At 21.7% G+C, this 19,950-nt stretch overlaps 1 protein-coding gene and 2 non-coding genes across 3 annotated transcripts in view; all 3 read right to left on the bottom strand.

Moving 5' to 3' along the window:
* wge (BAH domain and coiled-coil containing protein winged eye) overlaps positions 1–19,950 on the bottom strand; it is a 311,213-nt gene that overhangs the window by 89,961 nt on the left and 201,302 nt on the right. The window contains exons 2-3 of the mRNA XM_086903106.1: positions 15,320–15,541; positions 12,045–12,170 (exon numbers count right to left, since the gene is read on the bottom strand). Of these exons, the coding sequence (XP_086759232.1) occupies positions 12,045–12,170; positions 15,320–15,521 (328 nt within the window). The 5' untranslated portion in view covers positions 15,522–15,541. The remainder of the gene's footprint in view (positions 1–12,044; positions 12,171–15,319; positions 15,542–19,950) is intronic.
* On the bottom strand, positions 13,204–13,276 carry TRNAF-GAA (transfer RNA phenylalanine (anticodon GAA)). The gene has a single exon. It is a non-coding gene; the product is annotated as a tRNA-Phe (tRNA).
* Positions 13,527–13,599, bottom strand: TRNAF-GAA (transfer RNA phenylalanine (anticodon GAA)). The gene has a single exon. It is a non-coding gene; the product is annotated as a tRNA-Phe (tRNA).

The raw sequence follows: 19,950 nt of genomic DNA, 5'->3' as shown, positions 1-19,950 counted from the left end.
ATTCCATCAAGTCAGACTCTTTCATCCTTTAGTAATGGCTAAACAGCAAAAGACATGATTTTCTCGAACAAATAAAGAAAAAAAAAAAAAAGGAAAGAAACAAAAAAGATAATAAGCGAACAGAAATGAAATTCTAACAACTTCGATTTCAACTTTGAGTTTCGATCGTAAATCAACCATTTAGATCTTTTCTCGATAATGTTTGCGTCTTCGTGTCTGCAACCAGCCTAGATTCCGTTATTTCTCATTTATCTGTAGACGGTTGCATTTTCTGATTTCCTGAACGATCGGATCAGGCCATCCGCACTTATCGTCTCTGTATGCTTATATAAATATTAAAGTCAACGTGTGATGCGTACTTCTATAAGCTTATTAAAATTTATCGCATTAGTCCTTTGCTGCTTTCGATAAATATGCAATAAACGACCGGTCAGACGGATAAATGGAAAATCTATGCAAATTCATTTAAATCGAACGCAACACTCGCGCAGAATGTTGAAGAGAAATAGATAGAGGAAGTAGAGGATGAAAATTGAATAAAGGGAAATGTGCCGATTTTTTTTTTTTTTTTTCTTTTACTTCTATATTGAATAATTTTTTTAGTTGGAAAATAAGAAGAAACTTTGAAATGATTCGTTTAGATTCTAGAAAGATCAAAGATTGTTTTATGGTGATGTAGCGATAGAATTTTGACAACTTTTTAGCTATTAGATTTGAGGAAAAAGTATTTATAATATAGGGAATTTTTGGGTGCACTTTTTAGAAGAGAAATTTAATCTCTTTATTATTCTTATTCTTAGTTATTTTATTTTTTAATTATTCCTCAATAATTAAAGAATTAAAAATTAATCTAGACAAATCAATTTCAGTTAGATTGTTATAAATATTCATAAATATGGAATAAAATATGTTTAAGAGAAATTATATGATACTTTAAAAAAAAAAATAAAAAATCATTAAATCCAATGATAAAAAATGACAATTCAAATGATAAATTAACTCATTTTTCTTGTTTAGAAGATTAAGAATAAATTTATTTGATAAAAAGAAGATTTATGTACAATATATTTTATAAATAAGATGTATTGCAATTGCCAAAAATCGTCAATCTTTAAATGATTATAGAAATATAAAATTTTTTTTATATTTAACATATTTAATATATTATACAAGAATTTTTATTTCTTAATTGTAATTATTTAATATATGTTTAAATATTATAATATAAAAGTGATAATATTTATTAGAATATATATATATTGGAAATATTTTTGATGTTAGAAAAAGAATGAACAAATATGTATATAGTCATTATATTCTTATACTTTTTAAAATTTCATAAATTAAAAGGAAACTAAATGTAGCAGAATCTCTCAAGAGAAATAAAACTAACTTTAAACTGAATAATGAAAGTTTCAAACATATAACTTATAATGTTAAATCACAATGGTTACGAATAGAGATTCAAGTGGATGATAAATAGGAGTTAAATTACAGACAAATTTAACTATATAAATAAAAATAAACCATAGAATTTTATAGAAATATAAATATTCCGTATGTATTATTTTTATTTGATATAAAATAATAGTAATATTAATAATAAAAATATATCTAATAAAAAAATATAATAAATTTTTTTCTCGTAATTCATATAATCCATATTATCGTTTTTATAAAAAATCTTAAATAATTCCAAAATTGGTTTATAATTTATTTTCTGTTTTAACATTTAGAAATCACTTGATTTGAAAAAAAAATTATGAAACAAAAAAGAATTTTAATAATTATAATAAACTAATTTTATAATATTTTATAAAACAAAAAAATCTGATATCATGCATTTTGAAATTTTACTTTTACAAAATAATTTATTTCATCCTATTAATCATCAAATAGATATTTTATCTTAGTAATTTAATACTTCTGGATGTCCACTATTCTTCACTTACCTGTTCGTTCTGTTAAAGATTCGCAGCATGAACAAAAAAAGATATAAAAATTATTAATAAAAAATATTGTTTTAAACTTATAAATATTTAATTATTTGTCCTTTGTTTAATTAAAAAAAGGAAAAATTTATATAATTTCATATTAAATTGATATGAAATAATAACATGAAAATAATATGAAATGACTAAAATAATTTATTCAATCTTAATTCTAAAAAGAATTATTTTTACTATGTTATACTTGCAATAAATACATATAATAAAGTAATAATTAAAGTAATTTATTATTATTATTTATTTTTTTATCCCTTTTATAAAAATTTCTTTCATAAAGAGGGATAAAGGTTTCTTTTATTTCAAACAAAATTTATCCAAATCTGATTCCAACGATTCCATTTTTACTAAGATAATATTATCTATAAATATTATCTAATAAATCCTATAAAAAAAAACACGATTGTCTACTACCCTTCAAATTCAACCGAAGAAATCATTATCCCTCCAAAGGCTAAACCCAATAACATTTATCCCCTCCAAAACAAAATCGTGAACCCATTGGATTCCACTCATAGGCTTTCAAACGATCTGCTTGAAAAGCGTGACGAGAAGGCGCATGCGTTCTCGCCACGCGATGCGAGGTGAACTCTCGCGTGGATTTGAATTGCGGGCGGGGATAATTGAAATCTTGCCCGCGGCTCGAGATTCGATTTTAGACAACGGGCCAGAACGTTAAGAAGGAATCGAGCCACGTTCTCGAGTCTTATTTCTGCCCGTACACCGTTCCAGCTCATCTCTTTTCTCTTTTGGCAGTTCTTCCTGCAACCAACAAATTTGTCCCGTCTCTCTTTTACTCTTGCCCTCACCTCATCGTTCTTTTTTTTTTTTTTTTTTCGGACACACGATCTTCGCGAACGGCGTTTTGGATTACACCTCGGACAATGAGGTCGTTAGGGGTGAAGGAGGTAGAAAGATGAAGCTTGCCGTCCTTGTCACCTTGCGACTTTCAGCCTCTCCTCTGTTTATCCTTGTCTGTCTCTTTTTCTTTCTGATATTTCAGTGCGAAATTCGTGATCTTTCTCCCTCGTGGCGCATGACGAACCAGTCAGGATACGGGGAACGTGCACGTTGCGATGGAATTCTATTTAGCCGAGCATTTTCGTCCCCTTTCGCTTGCCCACCATCGGGCCCCTTCATTCACCAGCTTTAATTGCATAATTGCGCCATTGTGCGAACTGGGAGGGGGCCCCGTGAAAGGCCAGTCCCGCTGAGGGAGACCTTTCGAGGTAAAAAAAAAAAATGCTGAGAGGGCCCCTTCCATGAGACGATTCTCGGATCTAGGTAGGGACTATCTTAGAAGATTACGATTTTTGGTTGCAGGTCAATATGACAATTAGTGTAATATAATTAGTAGGATTTTAATTAGTTGATTTCGAATCTGCTTTTCATTTCTTTTAATAGAGATTCGAATAATAAAATAGATAATAATGGAATAGAAATTTTGTAACTCAGAGATGACAGTTTTTAATAAATTTAGAAAAATTTGAAACGTGTAATAATAGAGAAAATAATTTTTTTTATTGGCAAAAGAAGAATTCATATGGTTGATTATCTGAAACTTGTAAAAAGTGAATTTTCATATAATTGTGTTTATTTAAATAAATTTATTTTTAATTCAGAGATTTTTATCTTTAATAATTTTCTTTTTTAATATATAATCGTTCCAAAATATATATTCTAGAATACAAAAAAGTTAGATATCCTAATTTATATATTAATTTTTTCGATAATCGATTATTTGAATAATTAAATTTAATTAATTCATTGTATACATATACATTTTTGTAAATATTCAAAATATTAAAAATAGATACACATATACAGATATTATAATTCATAATAAAAAATATTTGAAATTATTTTAAATATTTACTGTGAAATGTTATTTTCTTCTGATAAAAAACTTATTTTATCAAAATTTATCTTTTCAATTCAATATATTTCAATTTCGTTTTTTATAAAAAAAATTAATGAAAAATAAACGTCAGATGGTCAGTGTAAAAATAAGATATCTAAATTTAAAATATATTGAATCACATAAAAAAAATATTAAAATATAAAAAATTTAAATAAATGTTTAAATTATTTTTTAATATTCTTTTTTCAATTTTTTTTCATCCTTAAAAAAACTATAAAAAAATTATTTTCTTGTATTCGTTAGATGATTTTATATGTTTACTGTGTGTGTGTTCAACAATCCAGATATATCTCTACTCTTTCACAAATTAAGTAGTATCTTGCTATGTATCTATTATGTATCTCATCGCAAAAATAGAACGTTTTACAATTTCTTCAAAATAAAATAAAAATTTCAAAATAAAAAATAAAAATAAGAAGCAATATAGATGCAAATGAAACATAAGAGACTTTTATTTAAAACATCTAATCTAATTTATAAAAATTTATAAAAATTTAATTAATTCTATTATCATCCATAAAAAAAAACTATTTCTGAAATTGATTTTTTTAACATATATTTTATACTTGAATAATTTATTTCATATATGTATACTGTTTTACTTTTTTTTTTGTGTTTAGAAATATTTTTTTAATTTATTTTTGTTATGCCAATTTATGTAAATATTATGTGTATAAATGAATTTTTTTACATTAAATTAAATAAAGTAATTGGATCTCTAGAAAAATACTTATAATTATCATTTTATATAAAACTCGAAATTATTTGTTTTAGGAATTATAATATAACTTTATAAACATCGATATATAAATAATATTTTTTTTCTTAAATAATGAGACAAATAATATATTAATATTATACAATTAATTTATATTATTATTTATATTTTGATTAAATAAATTTTTATTAATTTTTATTATATAAATAATATTATATATATAATAATAATATTTATAATTTTTATATTTAATAATTAAAAGTAATAATGAAATTAATAATAAGATAAATTATAGATAAAAATAAAAAATCGCAATGTTTTTGATACTACAATAATTTTGAAAATTAACATTAATATAATAATATAGATTAATGAATTTGGTAATGGTATCAAACAATACTAATTATTGGAATTAATTTTGTATATTTTAACATGATCATTAATATGATAATATTATAATATTATATAAAAATACTTTACAATTATCAATAAATCAGCATTACAATTAACAAAGAAATTTCATTAAAACACTACATTAATATTATTTAATCATAATAATTAAAATTTTGCATATAATGATTCAAATGTTTCGAATTTGTTTAATTACACTATAATTAATATAATTTTTATGATTAATATGATAAATATTTAAAAAATTTTATCAAGAATTTTTATGCAAGATATATATATCTTGCATAAAAAGATAGATGCAAAGATTATAACAAACAGAAATATTTTTATATTCAATTTGAATATATTAAAATTCATTTTTTAACTATAGGATTTCATATGTATTTAAATATCTATGAATTAAAAAACATTTAATCAAAATTACATATAATTATTATATATATATTCTCGATTCTTTAACTATTATATATTTTTTATATATCTGTAATTGTTATATATAAATTTTAAATAAATATCAAATTTTTCATTTAATAAGATAAATTTATTTATTCACATTATTTATTCTAAAATTACAGAAAATTCCAAAATAAAGGAAACGAATTTGTATCTCAATCACATACACGAATGGGACACAATCAAAGACACAGTTAATAAGAAATATCTTCCCGTAGAAAAATTCAAAAGTGAGCAAAAAGTGAAGGCAATGACCTCGCGAATTTGTACAATTTGCACAATTGAAACCGCGTTTCCCTCGGTTAACCTTAATTTCCCCTCGAAATTTCCCATTATTTGTAAGCAGCTGCAGCAGGTGATGCGCGGTCCGACAATCATTAATGTCCCGTGAATATTATTTCATTTAGATCACATCTCTCGCCGGACAAATTATTACCACGCACGTGTTTCAAGTGTCTCGCGTCTCCCCAGGCTTCTATAAGCATCGACTTATCGAGGCTACCGGCGCAGCGCCATTGGAACAGCTGGCCTTCCCGCCACTCAAATTTATTTCCCCGGAAACGATCGATCTCTTCGTTTCGCGTTGCGATAGAGACGCCCGCATTTGCTTAATAATATCGATTTTTTCACTTCTTAATCGATCCTGATATTGTATATTAAAAGAGAATCGTCTAGTATCGAACAATTTTATTTTTCATTTTCTCCATTAAATATTAACGCTTATTTTTTAAAAAATTAATATAATATGTTGTATAAATGGGGGAAGTAAAAATAAGCGTTCATTAGTACTAAAGAGTGATAGATTGGAAGATTGATGATACCAATCTTTCTTAATTTTCAAGTTATTCTGTATTTAAATACTTATTTGAAGATTCATGATGTATCAAATTAAAAATCAAAATTTTGCTATCAATATTATGATATCATGATATCAAGCTGTATAAATATAAAAATAATAATACAAAAATGTCGAAATGAATCGAATAGTATTGATTCCTTGAATATTTAATTTTTTCGTTATTACATATTATATATATTATATATATAGTACTAATTTTTTTCTATAATTTAATGTCACATATGTGATATTGTATTTTAAATTTTTTTTAGTTTAAATACGTAATATTTTATTTACTTACATTATATTAGAAATATTTTTATATATTACTGATAATGATAAATTATTTTTGTCTGGCATCGCAATATATTATTTTTGATTATTTTAAATTTTCTTCTCAATTGACAAAAATACATATCTATCATTAGATGACAGATTTTGAATTATAGTTGTGACATTTTTTTGATGAATGATGATAATGAAAAGATTAATTAATAGAAATCAAAAAGAACAGAATCAAGAAAAACAGAATCTCGAGATTATAAATATTGTATTGATCAAATGTAAGAAAATCAAAAATAAAAATAACAACTTTAAAATAATAATAGATGTAAAATTACAAATCGAATTGTATTGATATCAATTCTTTCCGAAATATAACTTATTAAGATTCTAAACGATCGAATATCATTTTTTTTGATAACTAGAAAATTTTGGATACAATGATTCAAATATATCGATTATTTATAATATCATAATTCTCTGTTATTAATATAAAAATCTATATTGCTTGAAAATGGTTCATTATTAGTATGAAACTTAATTCACACGATAAATGTAATATTATTGTAATTTTATTTTGCAGAATAATATATATAAATTATAAAATTTATTAAGACAACAAATATCTTATATATATCTTATAATTTTATTACGTTTAATTTAATTAACATTAATTGGTTGATAATAATACTTTATAATTCAGGTATTATATTTAAATTATTTGTTTCTTTCTTTTTTTTATAAAATTAACATCATTTGATAATAGCATCAAATTAAAAAATTAAATAATTATTATTATAAATAATAATAAATAATAACATTAAATTTTAACAATAATAATTAATAAAAATGTAATTTTTTTAAGAAACTATTCAATTTTTTTTTCGTAATATATTATAAAGAATAATTTTTAAAAAATTGCAGATATTAATAGCAACCGATTTTTTTTATCTTGAAATTCATATATTACTTAATTTCAAAAATTGATATAATTTTTAAAATTAGCATGTTCATTTAGAAGTAATAAATTAATAAAATTAATTTAGTAAAATACAAATACAAAAAAATTCGCTAGTTTTTCAAGAAAAAAATAAAAATTTTAAATAAATATATTTGTAGTATGTTATAGGATAAAATTTTTAAACGTGAGTTAAATTTTTAGTGAAATAAGCATTTTAGTGAAAAGGAAATATAATTCAATTATTTACTTTTTATGCTAAGATAAGAGTTAATTAAAAATTTAATTAGAACACTGTTGTCTTTTTTTTTCAAAATCTTTTCAAAATATTACAAAATTTACAAATTACAATAGACGAAATTAATGATTCTCTTATCGTTAAGTTTTTTAAAATATAAGATTAGATAACAGAAAATATTTTCAATTTTTTATTTTAAATATTATATAATAATATAATAATATAATGTACAAGATTAATTTTCTTAAATCATTTTCATCAGTTTCATTGTTTTCAAAAATAATCATCAATAATTAATACATGATAAAATAAAATATAAAATATAAAAATAAATACAAAATAAAAGTGTAAAATTCATATGACACGGAAATCACCGCATATGAAAAAATCGATGAAAACGTCTAATATAAATGACGGCGTTTTGACATGAGAACAATGCAAGAGCAAATGAATAAAAGTTTTTAAAGTTTAAAAAACTGTTTAAAGCAGGAAGTAATGAGAAAACAAACGCATCTCAGAGATAAAAACCTATATGCAAAATTCAATATGTATTTTATCGCAAATATAGCGTAGTTTCGTAGAATTTCTGATCAAATGATCAGAAACTTTATTGGAATTGTATGATTTTTGAATTATACGACGAAATAATAATTGATATATATATTCTGTGATCATCGAATTAAAATTATATAGCCTCGTCTAAATTTTTACGGGAGATAAATCCGAAGATTATCCGTAGACATATGGAAACAATTCGCATACATTATCCGCGGATAATGAATATAAAACAGAAACTCAAGACAGTCCATGAACAAGTTTTATCTTTTATTAAAAACAAGAGGTAATATCTATAGAAAAATGATGAAAAAAATGCAAAATAAGCATATATGCAAATAAAATATTAAACTATTTTTTTGTAAATATCTTAACGTTACAAGTAATCTTACAGAAATAGGAATTGTTGTGCGAAAATTAACATCTTCTTTTTCTATTTTTGTAATATAATTTTTGTAATAAAATATTAAACTATTTTTTGTAAATATCCTAACGTTACAAGTAATCTTACAGAAATAGGAATTGTTGTGCGAAAATTAACATCTTCTTTTTCTATTTTTGTAATATAATTTCAAAATTATTTTTAGACATTGTTACAAAATTCTTAAATTGTCTAGATTTAATTCTTTGAAGAAATTATTTCCATACCAATAAGACTTTGATTAAAAATCTATATCTCTGTTATTAATTGTTTAATAATTCTTTATTTCTTTTTCTATACATTGAAAACAGATATATCTTATAAATTCATCAACATGGAATGATTCAAAGATTGAAGACGATTAAAGTAAAGATTATTAGATATGGATATATCATTGTCTGCAAAAGAGTATATTGTTCGCAAACAATCAGATGATGACGCCAGAAATTATATGTATTTATGTAGCAATTAATTTATTAGTACCTGCTTTTGAAGTGTTTATAACTTATTGATCGTTAAATTATCAAAAATAATTACAAACAAATATATATATATATATATATATATATGGTTCTATCTCTTTTATTATATTATATGCAAAAAGATTATATTTAAATATTGTATAGATTATGAAAATAAATTGATGAATGAATATTTATTTCTAAAAAAATTTAAACAAAAAATGTTATATTTTTATAATATTTTATTATTTGAAAATTTAAAAAAAAAATTTTATTTTTTAGAAAAATATAAGTTTTATAAAATTTTTTAATGTACAAATTTTTTTATAGATTAAATATATTATAGATGTAATTATTTATTTATATTTTCATATATAATATAAATATTAAGATATTTAAACAATTTTGTGATGTAGAAGATAATAATTTAGAGATGTAATAACATTCAAATGTGAATAGATGTATGTTGATCTTTTAATCAATGGACTAATACGATATTCATATTCAAATAAGATCAAGAAATTGTATTTTTACTCTATTCGAAACAAATGAAAAATAAATTTTATGTTTCACTTTAATAATATTAAAAATTAAATTTGAATTAAATTTAAATTATTAAATATTAATATTTCATTAATTGATGAAATAATTTAAGTGATTTCTAAATTGAATATTTTTAAAGATATTACAATTAATTAATCATTAATTAAAATTATTCCAAATTTAGATAAAAACTTAAAAGATTCGATTCTAATAATTTAATATATATTATTATTATATTAATGTTAATTATTTATTATTCTGATAATAAATATCTATTATTATTATATTAATGAAAATAGATATATATATATATTTAACCAATATTAATCCAAAATATTATATACATTATTAAATATTATATACAATAATATTATATACAAATATTATATACAAATTAAAATATGAAATAATATTCTTTTATGATAAACAGTTTATTATGATAAATAGTTTATTAAAATATATAAGTTTATTATTATATAAAGTATATTTTCCATATATTGCAATAATACAATTAAAGAAAAGAAATGTAGTAGAAGAAACGTGAAAATAGTTTAAAAAAATAATAAATAAAAATAACATTGTAAGTTTTTACAATGTTACGTACATACGCAAGTCACGAAACGGTTCGAAGAGCGCAACAGCCGGAAGTATAGTTGACCAAGAGCACAAACACCATATACATAATAACACAAGAGCGTGGACAACACACATCCAATCACAACAGAGGTGCGAATCCGACTGGTCACGAACAATGAACAAAATGTCGACGATCTAAGCCGATGGAATCCGTAAATATCCGAATTTTCACGACAAGTTTACGTAGCTACGAGTATTCCTAGGTATACTTTATTGTACGAAAAGTACAATGTACAACAGTACAAGTATTCTAAGGATCGTCGGTAATAAAGTTTTTGGAAAGAGACGTATTAAGATAAAAGCATACTTATACAAAATCATATGGAATATAAAAATATAAATATTATGATTGTATAAAATAATAAATGATGTAATAAATTATTATGGAAACTTTATTAACTTAATTATAAACTTAATAAATTTTATATTTGTATGTTTCCAATTTTATTATTCTTTAATCGTTCAATAGCATTTTTCCTTTATTTGTTCCAATACTTTGATTTAATTTGTTTTAATTTTTAAGAGAAAATTGTTATTTATTTAAAATTATAACGAAATTATATTTGATTGAAAAATGGAATATTTATCCGTTATTTTATATATAATATATTAATTTTAATATATTTTAATTAGAATATAATATAATATAATATTATGCATGCATATAATTTAAATAAAGAAAACATAATGATATTAATATTATTTATCATATTATATTCAAAGTTTTTTGAAACTAATATAAATATTAATATTGTTAAATTAGAATTGTATAAAAGAATGTAATATTAATAAATTGATAAATATTGAAAAAAAAAAATAGTAGATTTTTGAAATGTTCAAAAATCAAATCATTAAATATTTATTATTTAATAAAATGGCATTTAATATAAAAAGAAAAAAATAAGTATTTGCGTAAAATCTATATAGATAAAAAAGTAAAAGATTGAGAAATGATTAATTCAATTCAACTCTCAAGAAAAATGAAACTTGTAAATCATTAAATAAATTATAGTATAATTATAACTCAATAAAATAATAATAAAGTAACAAAACAATCTAATTTATTTTTTAATATTTTTTTCGATTAACAATGATTCTACTATGCATATTTTTTTAAAACAATTACTGTTACAATATAAAATTAATATAATAATAATAATAATTATACAAAAATATATTAAGAAAATTTATTTAAAAGACAAAAATTAATGATTCTATTCTATTACATCAAACAAATTATAATGATATACCAAATTATATAATATAAGATATAAATTATAATAATATATTTAAAACAAATATATCATATATCATAAAGTCACAAGAATTCTTTCCTATCATTGTAACTTTTTTATTAATTAAATTTAAACAAAAATGCTTCAATATTATATAATTTTTTAAATATTCGAATCAATTTTTGTCTTGTCAAATCGATATATAATTATCGAAACTAGTATACTAAAAATAAAACTCAACAAGTCGTAAGAAGATCAATTGAGGCACTTGACTCGCAATAAAAATAAGAGAAAATGATAAAGAGAAAGAGAGAAAGAGAGCGATTAAACAGAGGGGATAAAATAAGTAGAGATCGTTGTAAACTTACCCTTGTGTGTTGTCGCGTGATAAGCTCGTGCAGGTGTGGGTGGTCCAGGGGTGGCGGGAGTGGCTGCGACGTAACTGCCCCCGCCACCCCCAGGGAATAACGAATACAGCCCGTAACGACTCACACCTGTAACACCATTTAGACGGAGAATTTACTCTTTACACCCGTGGATCTCATGATCGTTGGCACGGCAACCGTGCATCTCGATTGGATGGACTAAGAGAATTACTTTTAACTATTTAAATATCATTGATAATACACATTGTTTTTAAAATGGAAATATCGAGTTTTTTCCTAACTCTCTGATAATTATTATTTGATTAATCAAAGAAACTTTAATTGAGAAAATGAAAAAATTTAGCGAATAAATGGAATAAATAAAATCTAGAAATATTTGTTGAATTTTACTTTCTACTTTTTGAGTTATGAAATAAAAATTGATTGGAAGATTAATAATTCATTAATGTTTTATTATGTTTATGTTTTTAATATCATACATATATAGATATATAGTTTAATTAATTATTTTAGCATTCATATATTTATAATAGATATAAATATAATAAATGAAAAGACACGATATAAATAAAATTATAAATAGTTATATATTATATAGTAATATAAAATAATAAGAAATAATATCAATACTATAAATAATAAAATTTTTCATAATTCTACATAATAATTTGGATATTGCATATGATATTTTGTTTTAGTAATTAACATAAAATCAGATTTTCAATTTTGTATATAATTTTCAAATATTCAATGAAGTAAATAATTTAAGATTAAATAAAACATAAACTATAACAATTAATATATATTTTTATCAATATACAAAATAAGTTTAATAAACTTATCTTCTATAAAAATTTTTTATTTTTAATAAAAGAATTTAAGAATTTTTAATTAATTATATCATATTGATTTTTATTATTATTGCAATACTAGCAAATTTTGATAACAAGTTAGCTTAAAGAAATGAATTGTATTCAAGATTAAAAGAAATATTATTTAAATTAAAATTTAATGAAAAAAAAATTAATATATATGCAATTATTAAATCGGAAAATTCATAAAATGTTTTTATGAATATTAATATATTTTTATGAATGTTTATATTAAAAAAAAAATAAAATATTTTAAAAAAATTTATTTTTGCCGAAACCCGGGATTGAACCGGGGACATTTAGATCTTCAGTCTAACGCTCTCCCAACTGAGCTATTTCGGCTCTTGAAAAATATTTCTTATATCCAACTTATCAACGTTTATACATAAAATTAAAAAACATTTCTTTGAAAGTAAAACTTGAAATATAAAAAATATTTAAATATATTAACAAATTATAATATTTTCTTAAATAAATTATTTCAATTCTTATAAAATATTATCTTATAAATTTGATTTTCGAGTTATTTGCTTATGAAATTAAATTAATATGAAATATTTAATAATAATATTAAAATAAAAAAAAATATTTTTGCCGAAACCCGGGATTGAACCGGGGACCTTTAGATCTTCAGTCTAACGCTCTCCCAACTGAGCTATTTCGGCTCATGGCGACGTACTACAATATAGTTGAAATCGATAATGTAATTATAAAATAATATAACATTTTAATATAAATAATGTAACATGAAAATAGATTTATTTATTTATTTATTTAAACAAAATAAATAAGAACATTTATTTTTATGTACTCTTATTATGTATATTCTACCTTTCTTAAGTATTTTATCAAATAAAACAAATAATTAAAGATCAAAATATTTATGAAATAATATAGAAAAAAAGTTAATATAAATTATTATTAATTTTTAATAATAATTTTTAATAATTTTTAATAATAATAATAAAATATTAATAATATAATTTTTACTTATTTCAATCCAAAAATGATATGAATATTATAATATTATAAATGGAAATTAAATAAAAATTAAATGCTGTTAATGTTAAAATTGATTTTTTTTTATGAGGTCATTCATTCATGAAATCATGAATTATATATCTAATAATACATAGTTATATGTACGCAAATATAAAAGTGTAATAAATTTTATTGATTAAAAAATTTTGTAATGCGTCAATTTGATCATTGTATATTAATATTATTTGTCTTTGGTATTATAATTTGTACTGTAGTAAGCTTTTCGTGATTTTCGTGAAAAGCTAATACTCGAAATTTATTACACTAATATTTCAGGCTCTTCGAATTTAGCAAATATATATTTTTCAAAATAATGATAATTTTACATTTCGAAAATTTTAATTATTTAGAAAAATCTCTATGTATTATTTTATAATGTTACATAAAAATGTAATATAGGAATGTACAAAAATGCAATAACAAATAACAATATTTGGACTCATTTATATGTTATAAATTTTAGTTTAAGATGTGTAATTTTTAAATATCTAATATTTTGATATGATGTTTTAGATAATATTAGATTATTGGTTATTGAAAATATTTCTCTCGATAATAAAATGAATATTTGTAAATATATATTTAAAAATAAATATTTTTTTTTAATTAAAAATGACTTGTTTGTCAAATACATCGAATCATTTGTTAAAATATTGATATTCCTATTACATATAATATAATAATAAAAGTTAGATTTAAAGTTAAATTAGCTATTTTATTAAATTATAAAATTAATTAAATTATTATTATAAAATTATTATAAAATTAATTTTCTACGAAGAAGTATCTCATAAATAAAGTTCTTTGTTATTAAAACGTATACATGCATAAGTAAGAATATTACATATTTTATTAATTTATTATTTTCGTTACAAATTATTTTATTTCCTATTTTTAGTAATTTCTTTAAAAAAAATAAATTTTGGACAGATCAATTGAAAATATAAATATTCAATTTTCATAAAAATAATTGTGTTGATGTTATATAACATCATATACAATTCATATACAATTATATGCATATGGAATTATATATATAATTGAAAATAAAATAATTTTTTTTTATTAATTGAAAAAAAAATTAATTTGTTTCGAATCTAAAAATAAATAATAGTTTCGTCATAAAAATATTCATTCTTAAATCTGAATTAAAATCACAAATTTTTAACCTGATACTATTATCACAAATATCAATATTTTTTTTTTTATTAATAAATTTATCCATAAAATTTAATCAAATTATTACTCTATTAGCTAAATAAATTTTTTAATTACTTCAGTTTTGAAAAAAAAACTGTTTACTAATGATTCACTAATTACATTAATTATAGGAAAATAATGTACCTTGATTGTGAGCTGGCGCGGGAGTAGCAGCCAAAGGTGGAATACCCTGAGACTGTTGATTTGGAACCTGATTGGACTGTGCGGGTGCTAAGGGCCATAGGGTTGCTGCTGCGGCAGGGCCTGACGTTTGTTGGGCCCGGGCACCCGTGTCGCCCACGGGACGATCCCCAGTCCCACTTTGGGCCACGGGAGGGACCAACATCGAACCTCCCCCTCCCGAGGCTGAAAAATTAAATTAAAAAAAAAAAATTTATATTAAAATATCGTCAACTTATTCCATTTCATTTTTATTATTTTATATTCTTATTCTCTTTACACATAAATTGTATATGATTTTTATCACATAGTTTTTAAACTATATATATAGAGTATATAAAATTTTCATTAGATAAATTTAAATCAAATCGATTCAGATCGGATACAGAAGTGTTTCGATGTTTTCAAAATCAATTTTATTTTAAGGAATTGTAAATTTTTTCTATATGCATGCTTTTATTTGTTAAAATGTTTATTAAAAAATTTATTAAAATATTTTAATAAGTAGAGATGAACTCGAAATCATCTTATGTCATTCGATTTAAATTTGTTTCATCAAATTTTTTTTTATTTTGTATCTTTTAAGATTTTTGCTTGCATTTATTTTCGGAAATACTATTTTATACATAATAAATAATTAATTAAATAAAAATTATATATATAATAAAAATATACAAAAATATTATATATAAGATGTTAATATATTCGTGCGCGAATGAATCCTCTAAAAGAATTAATTCTAGAAAAAAAAGTCAATCGATCAAAAATATAAAAACAAGTAAGTTTTATTTATTAAATTATATTATAATTTTATTTATTATTAAATTTTTATTATTATTAAATTATAAATAATTTAAGTTAGATGAACGAGAAACGGAAAAACAATGTGATAATGATATAAATAAAATAAGATTGTCTCATTCTATCTCTGTCTCGCTTCATCTAATGCAAATTTAAATCAAAGTTTTGCTTCCTTCAGTATTTTCCTAATCGATAAATTAAAGAATATAATGCAATCGTCAGAATCAATGTTTCATCGTTAATCTCTATATACTATGAATTGTGATATGTATTGAGAAAAAAGCAAATTCGAAAAGAAATTTGACAATCACGTTCGTTCGAACAAAACAGAAATAGAAGAAAAATAGACGGCTAAAAAAATGCGGAAATAATGTGCAAAAAAAAATATCTTTTCTCGGAAAGGAAAAAAAGAGAATAATAGAGGAATAAAAGAGTAAATTGATATAACAAATTGAAATAAAATTGAAGGAAAGAAGTTAATTATTGCAGCAAAAAAATTGTTTTAATAGAATTTAGAAATTTAAAATTTTTTAAAAGAAATTTAGGAAAGATATTGAAAAAGAATTTGAAAAAGTTAGTAATAACTTGAATTCATGATATTAATTTTAATTCAAATTAATTAATATTATTTAATACAATATTACTTAATACAAACAATAATTTGTTAATGTCAATTAATGCAAATATTATAGAAAACAATTTTGAAAATTTCTAAAAAGAAATCAAATAAATAAAAAGCAAAATATTTTCTTATTATAAGAAATAAAAAGGATTATTTTTGATTAAAAAAATATTTAAATAAAATATACATTTTTATCTTTTATATAATTCACATTTCGAACAATTTATAGAATCGAAAGTAAATAAAAATATAGAAAAAAGAAATGCATAAAATTAAATAAAAAAGAAAGAATAGTTTAATTAAAAATTAGCCAAATTAAAAATTCAATTTCTTTTTATTTCTATTATTTCTATGGAAACAAAAGATAAAGCAGAAAACTAGGTAAAAAGAGTCAAAAGAAACATGTAAAACGTTGCTGATGGCGAAACATTATGATGCGTAAGGATCAATGTATCTTCCCCAAAAAATAAGAAAAAAGAAGCGATAGCTAGAAGTCGACACGGAATATAGAGCGCTTTCAATGAGCTAAACGAAGTAAGAGTTTCGCAGTTTCCTAGCGGGGGGTGAGTCGAAGGGATGGTTACGGAGAGTTGGAGAAGCGGTGGAAACGGAGGAGGGGTAGCAACAGGTCGGCAAGCATAATGTAGCCTCTTAGATACACATGTACATCGACTTCTTGTTACACAGAGATTTCTAGAACTATGTAATTTTTTCTTACGCGTAAAATATAGAGTCACGGAAACAACATCTGAATTTTAAAAAATATGGTTAATAATTGTACATTAATGAGAAATTATAGGAGAATCTAGAATGTGTATTTTGTAGAAAATTTTTTCATCAAGAATTTTTATTATTTGAAGTGTGAAGATTATTATTGTGAAGAAAAACGATAAATAATTTGCAGTTGCGTATTGATAAATATGATAGATACATTGAAATGATTCCTTTTGCTTTATAAATGACAAGACAATAATAAGCTGTAGCCAGTTTTGTAATTATTAGAAAATATTATTATTACGTAATAAATTATAAAATTTGTAAAAAGGAGCAAGTTTTTATCTTAAACAATTTTCTAATTTTTTTAAAAGGACAAGTTAATCTTTAGCGGATTGGCAAATGATATAAAATTAATAGATTTGTTTCTGAACTATATATATGTATATGTCCAACATGCCCAATGCAAATTAATTATCGATATATGTATATGTATATCAATAAATAAATAATGACTTTTTAGACTTTAAAGATAGAATGAAATGGAAAATTTTTTTAATTTAGATTATAAAGAATTTATAAGAAAGGCATATTAATTGTGATTATGAAATCAAATTTTAAAAATTTTCAATATTTGAATCAGTATTTGAAATTAATTTTAGTAAATGGAAAAAGATAATTAAAGCAATATTATATGAAGCTTTTTCAATTCTCCAAAGATCAAATATAAGTCAAATATTTAAAAATCAAACTAATGAATTTTACTTTTTATCTTATTTTAGCATCAAAACGTAATGCTCAAGGAAATAATTAGTCTTATTAGTTTGATTTCTATATGATTTGTAAATTTTATTTCCTCAGAATGTTTAAAATGTTAAAAATAAAAAAAAAATTAAGAACAAATTAGAACGAATAAAAAATCACAAGAAATACAATTCAATTTTTCATTTTCTCGTAATAAAAATTTTGTATCAAATTTAATTTAATTTTCAAAAATCGTGTATGTATATCCATACACCATTTGTATCTTCAAAAATGACAAAAAAGACGAACACTTTCTTTGAAACACCTTGTTCGTTTCGTCTGATATTATGGACAAAATTAATATTCAAAATTGCAAGACAAATCGTGATATTTGCAAGACAGGATAATAAGCACAGTGCGATGATCTGAAATTCAACCAAACTTTCAGCTGAAGAAAATGAAGGATGTTTGAGAAAGTTTTATATGTAAGCACAATAACCCTGTTTCATGAAAATACACTTTTGCTCGGATCGTTAAATTCACGCGATAATAACCGTCAATAAACTGTCAATCGATCAGTACATGTTTGCCGAGATGTAAGTCAATACACAGCGATTAATGTCGCTACCGATCGTGTCGGTAAATTATAATGATTAGTGGAAAATGATGATTAAGAATACGTAAACAACGATTTTGTGATTTACGATAATGATTATACCACACTGAAGAATAAAATGTTAGTTTCTTTTTTAATCGAAATAATTGTAAATTTGTTCAATGTTCTAAATTTTCAAATATCCCAAAAATATTTATGTTAATAGACTGCAATTTTTTTTACTTAAAATATGGAAAATATTCATCTAATGTATAGAAAATATAAAGAAAATATATTAGCCATATATATCATATCATAAAATACATATATCATATGTATATATCAAATTATATTATATTTGTAAAATATAATTTGCAAATATTATATAATTTATATATATAATAATTTTTATAAGATTTCATATAACAAACAGATAATAATTAAATTTTTTGGAATAAAGAAGATCATAATTGATTTATATCATAATATACGTAATATCATTATATACATAAAATTATGATATATATAAGAAATTTTTATTAATTTTTTTTCAATTAATTGTGAGCTTCTTTATTCAAAAAAATAATTATCTGTTTGTGATACGAAATATTTAAAATATGTATATTTATATTATTTATATAAAATATGAAAAAAATATATATTTGCATAAAAATCTGTAATCTAATTATTATTATTTTATTAAATATATCTCTTTTTTCTTATTCGATAAATTTTTAAAGTTTAAACTTTTTAATTATTGAATAGTTTTTTTTTAATTATCAAAATAATATCAAGTCAACTGAAAAATGTAATTTCCAAGTTAATATTACAATTTTAATGATAATTTTTATACATATTTTTATACATATTTTATACATATCTATGTTATTTCATGCAACTTTTCACAGATCGTAATATTGGAAAACAAAATATGCAAACTTATTAAAAGTAATAAAAAATTGAAGAAAATATAAGAAAAATTGGAATGAAATTGCGAAAGTTAAATTTTCGAAATTCTCAAGAAACTTTAGTTTCAAATATTTTTAAATTACAGAATCACTTTTGAATTCGGTTTATTTCTCAAAAGTAGACCATTTCGAAAAAACTTCAACAATTAAC

The sequence above is a fragment of the Apis florea genome, unplaced genomic scaffold, assembly GCF_048593485.1.
Source record: "Apis florea isolate Af1SG1 unplaced genomic scaffold, ASM4859348v1 contig_2274_pilon, whole genome shotgun sequence".
Lineage (NCBI taxonomy): Eukaryota > Metazoa > Arthropoda > Insecta > Hymenoptera > Apidae > Apis > Apis florea.
The sequence above is the reverse complement of the archived record's forward strand: the minus strand, read 5'-3'. Positions and strand labels throughout refer to the sequence as shown.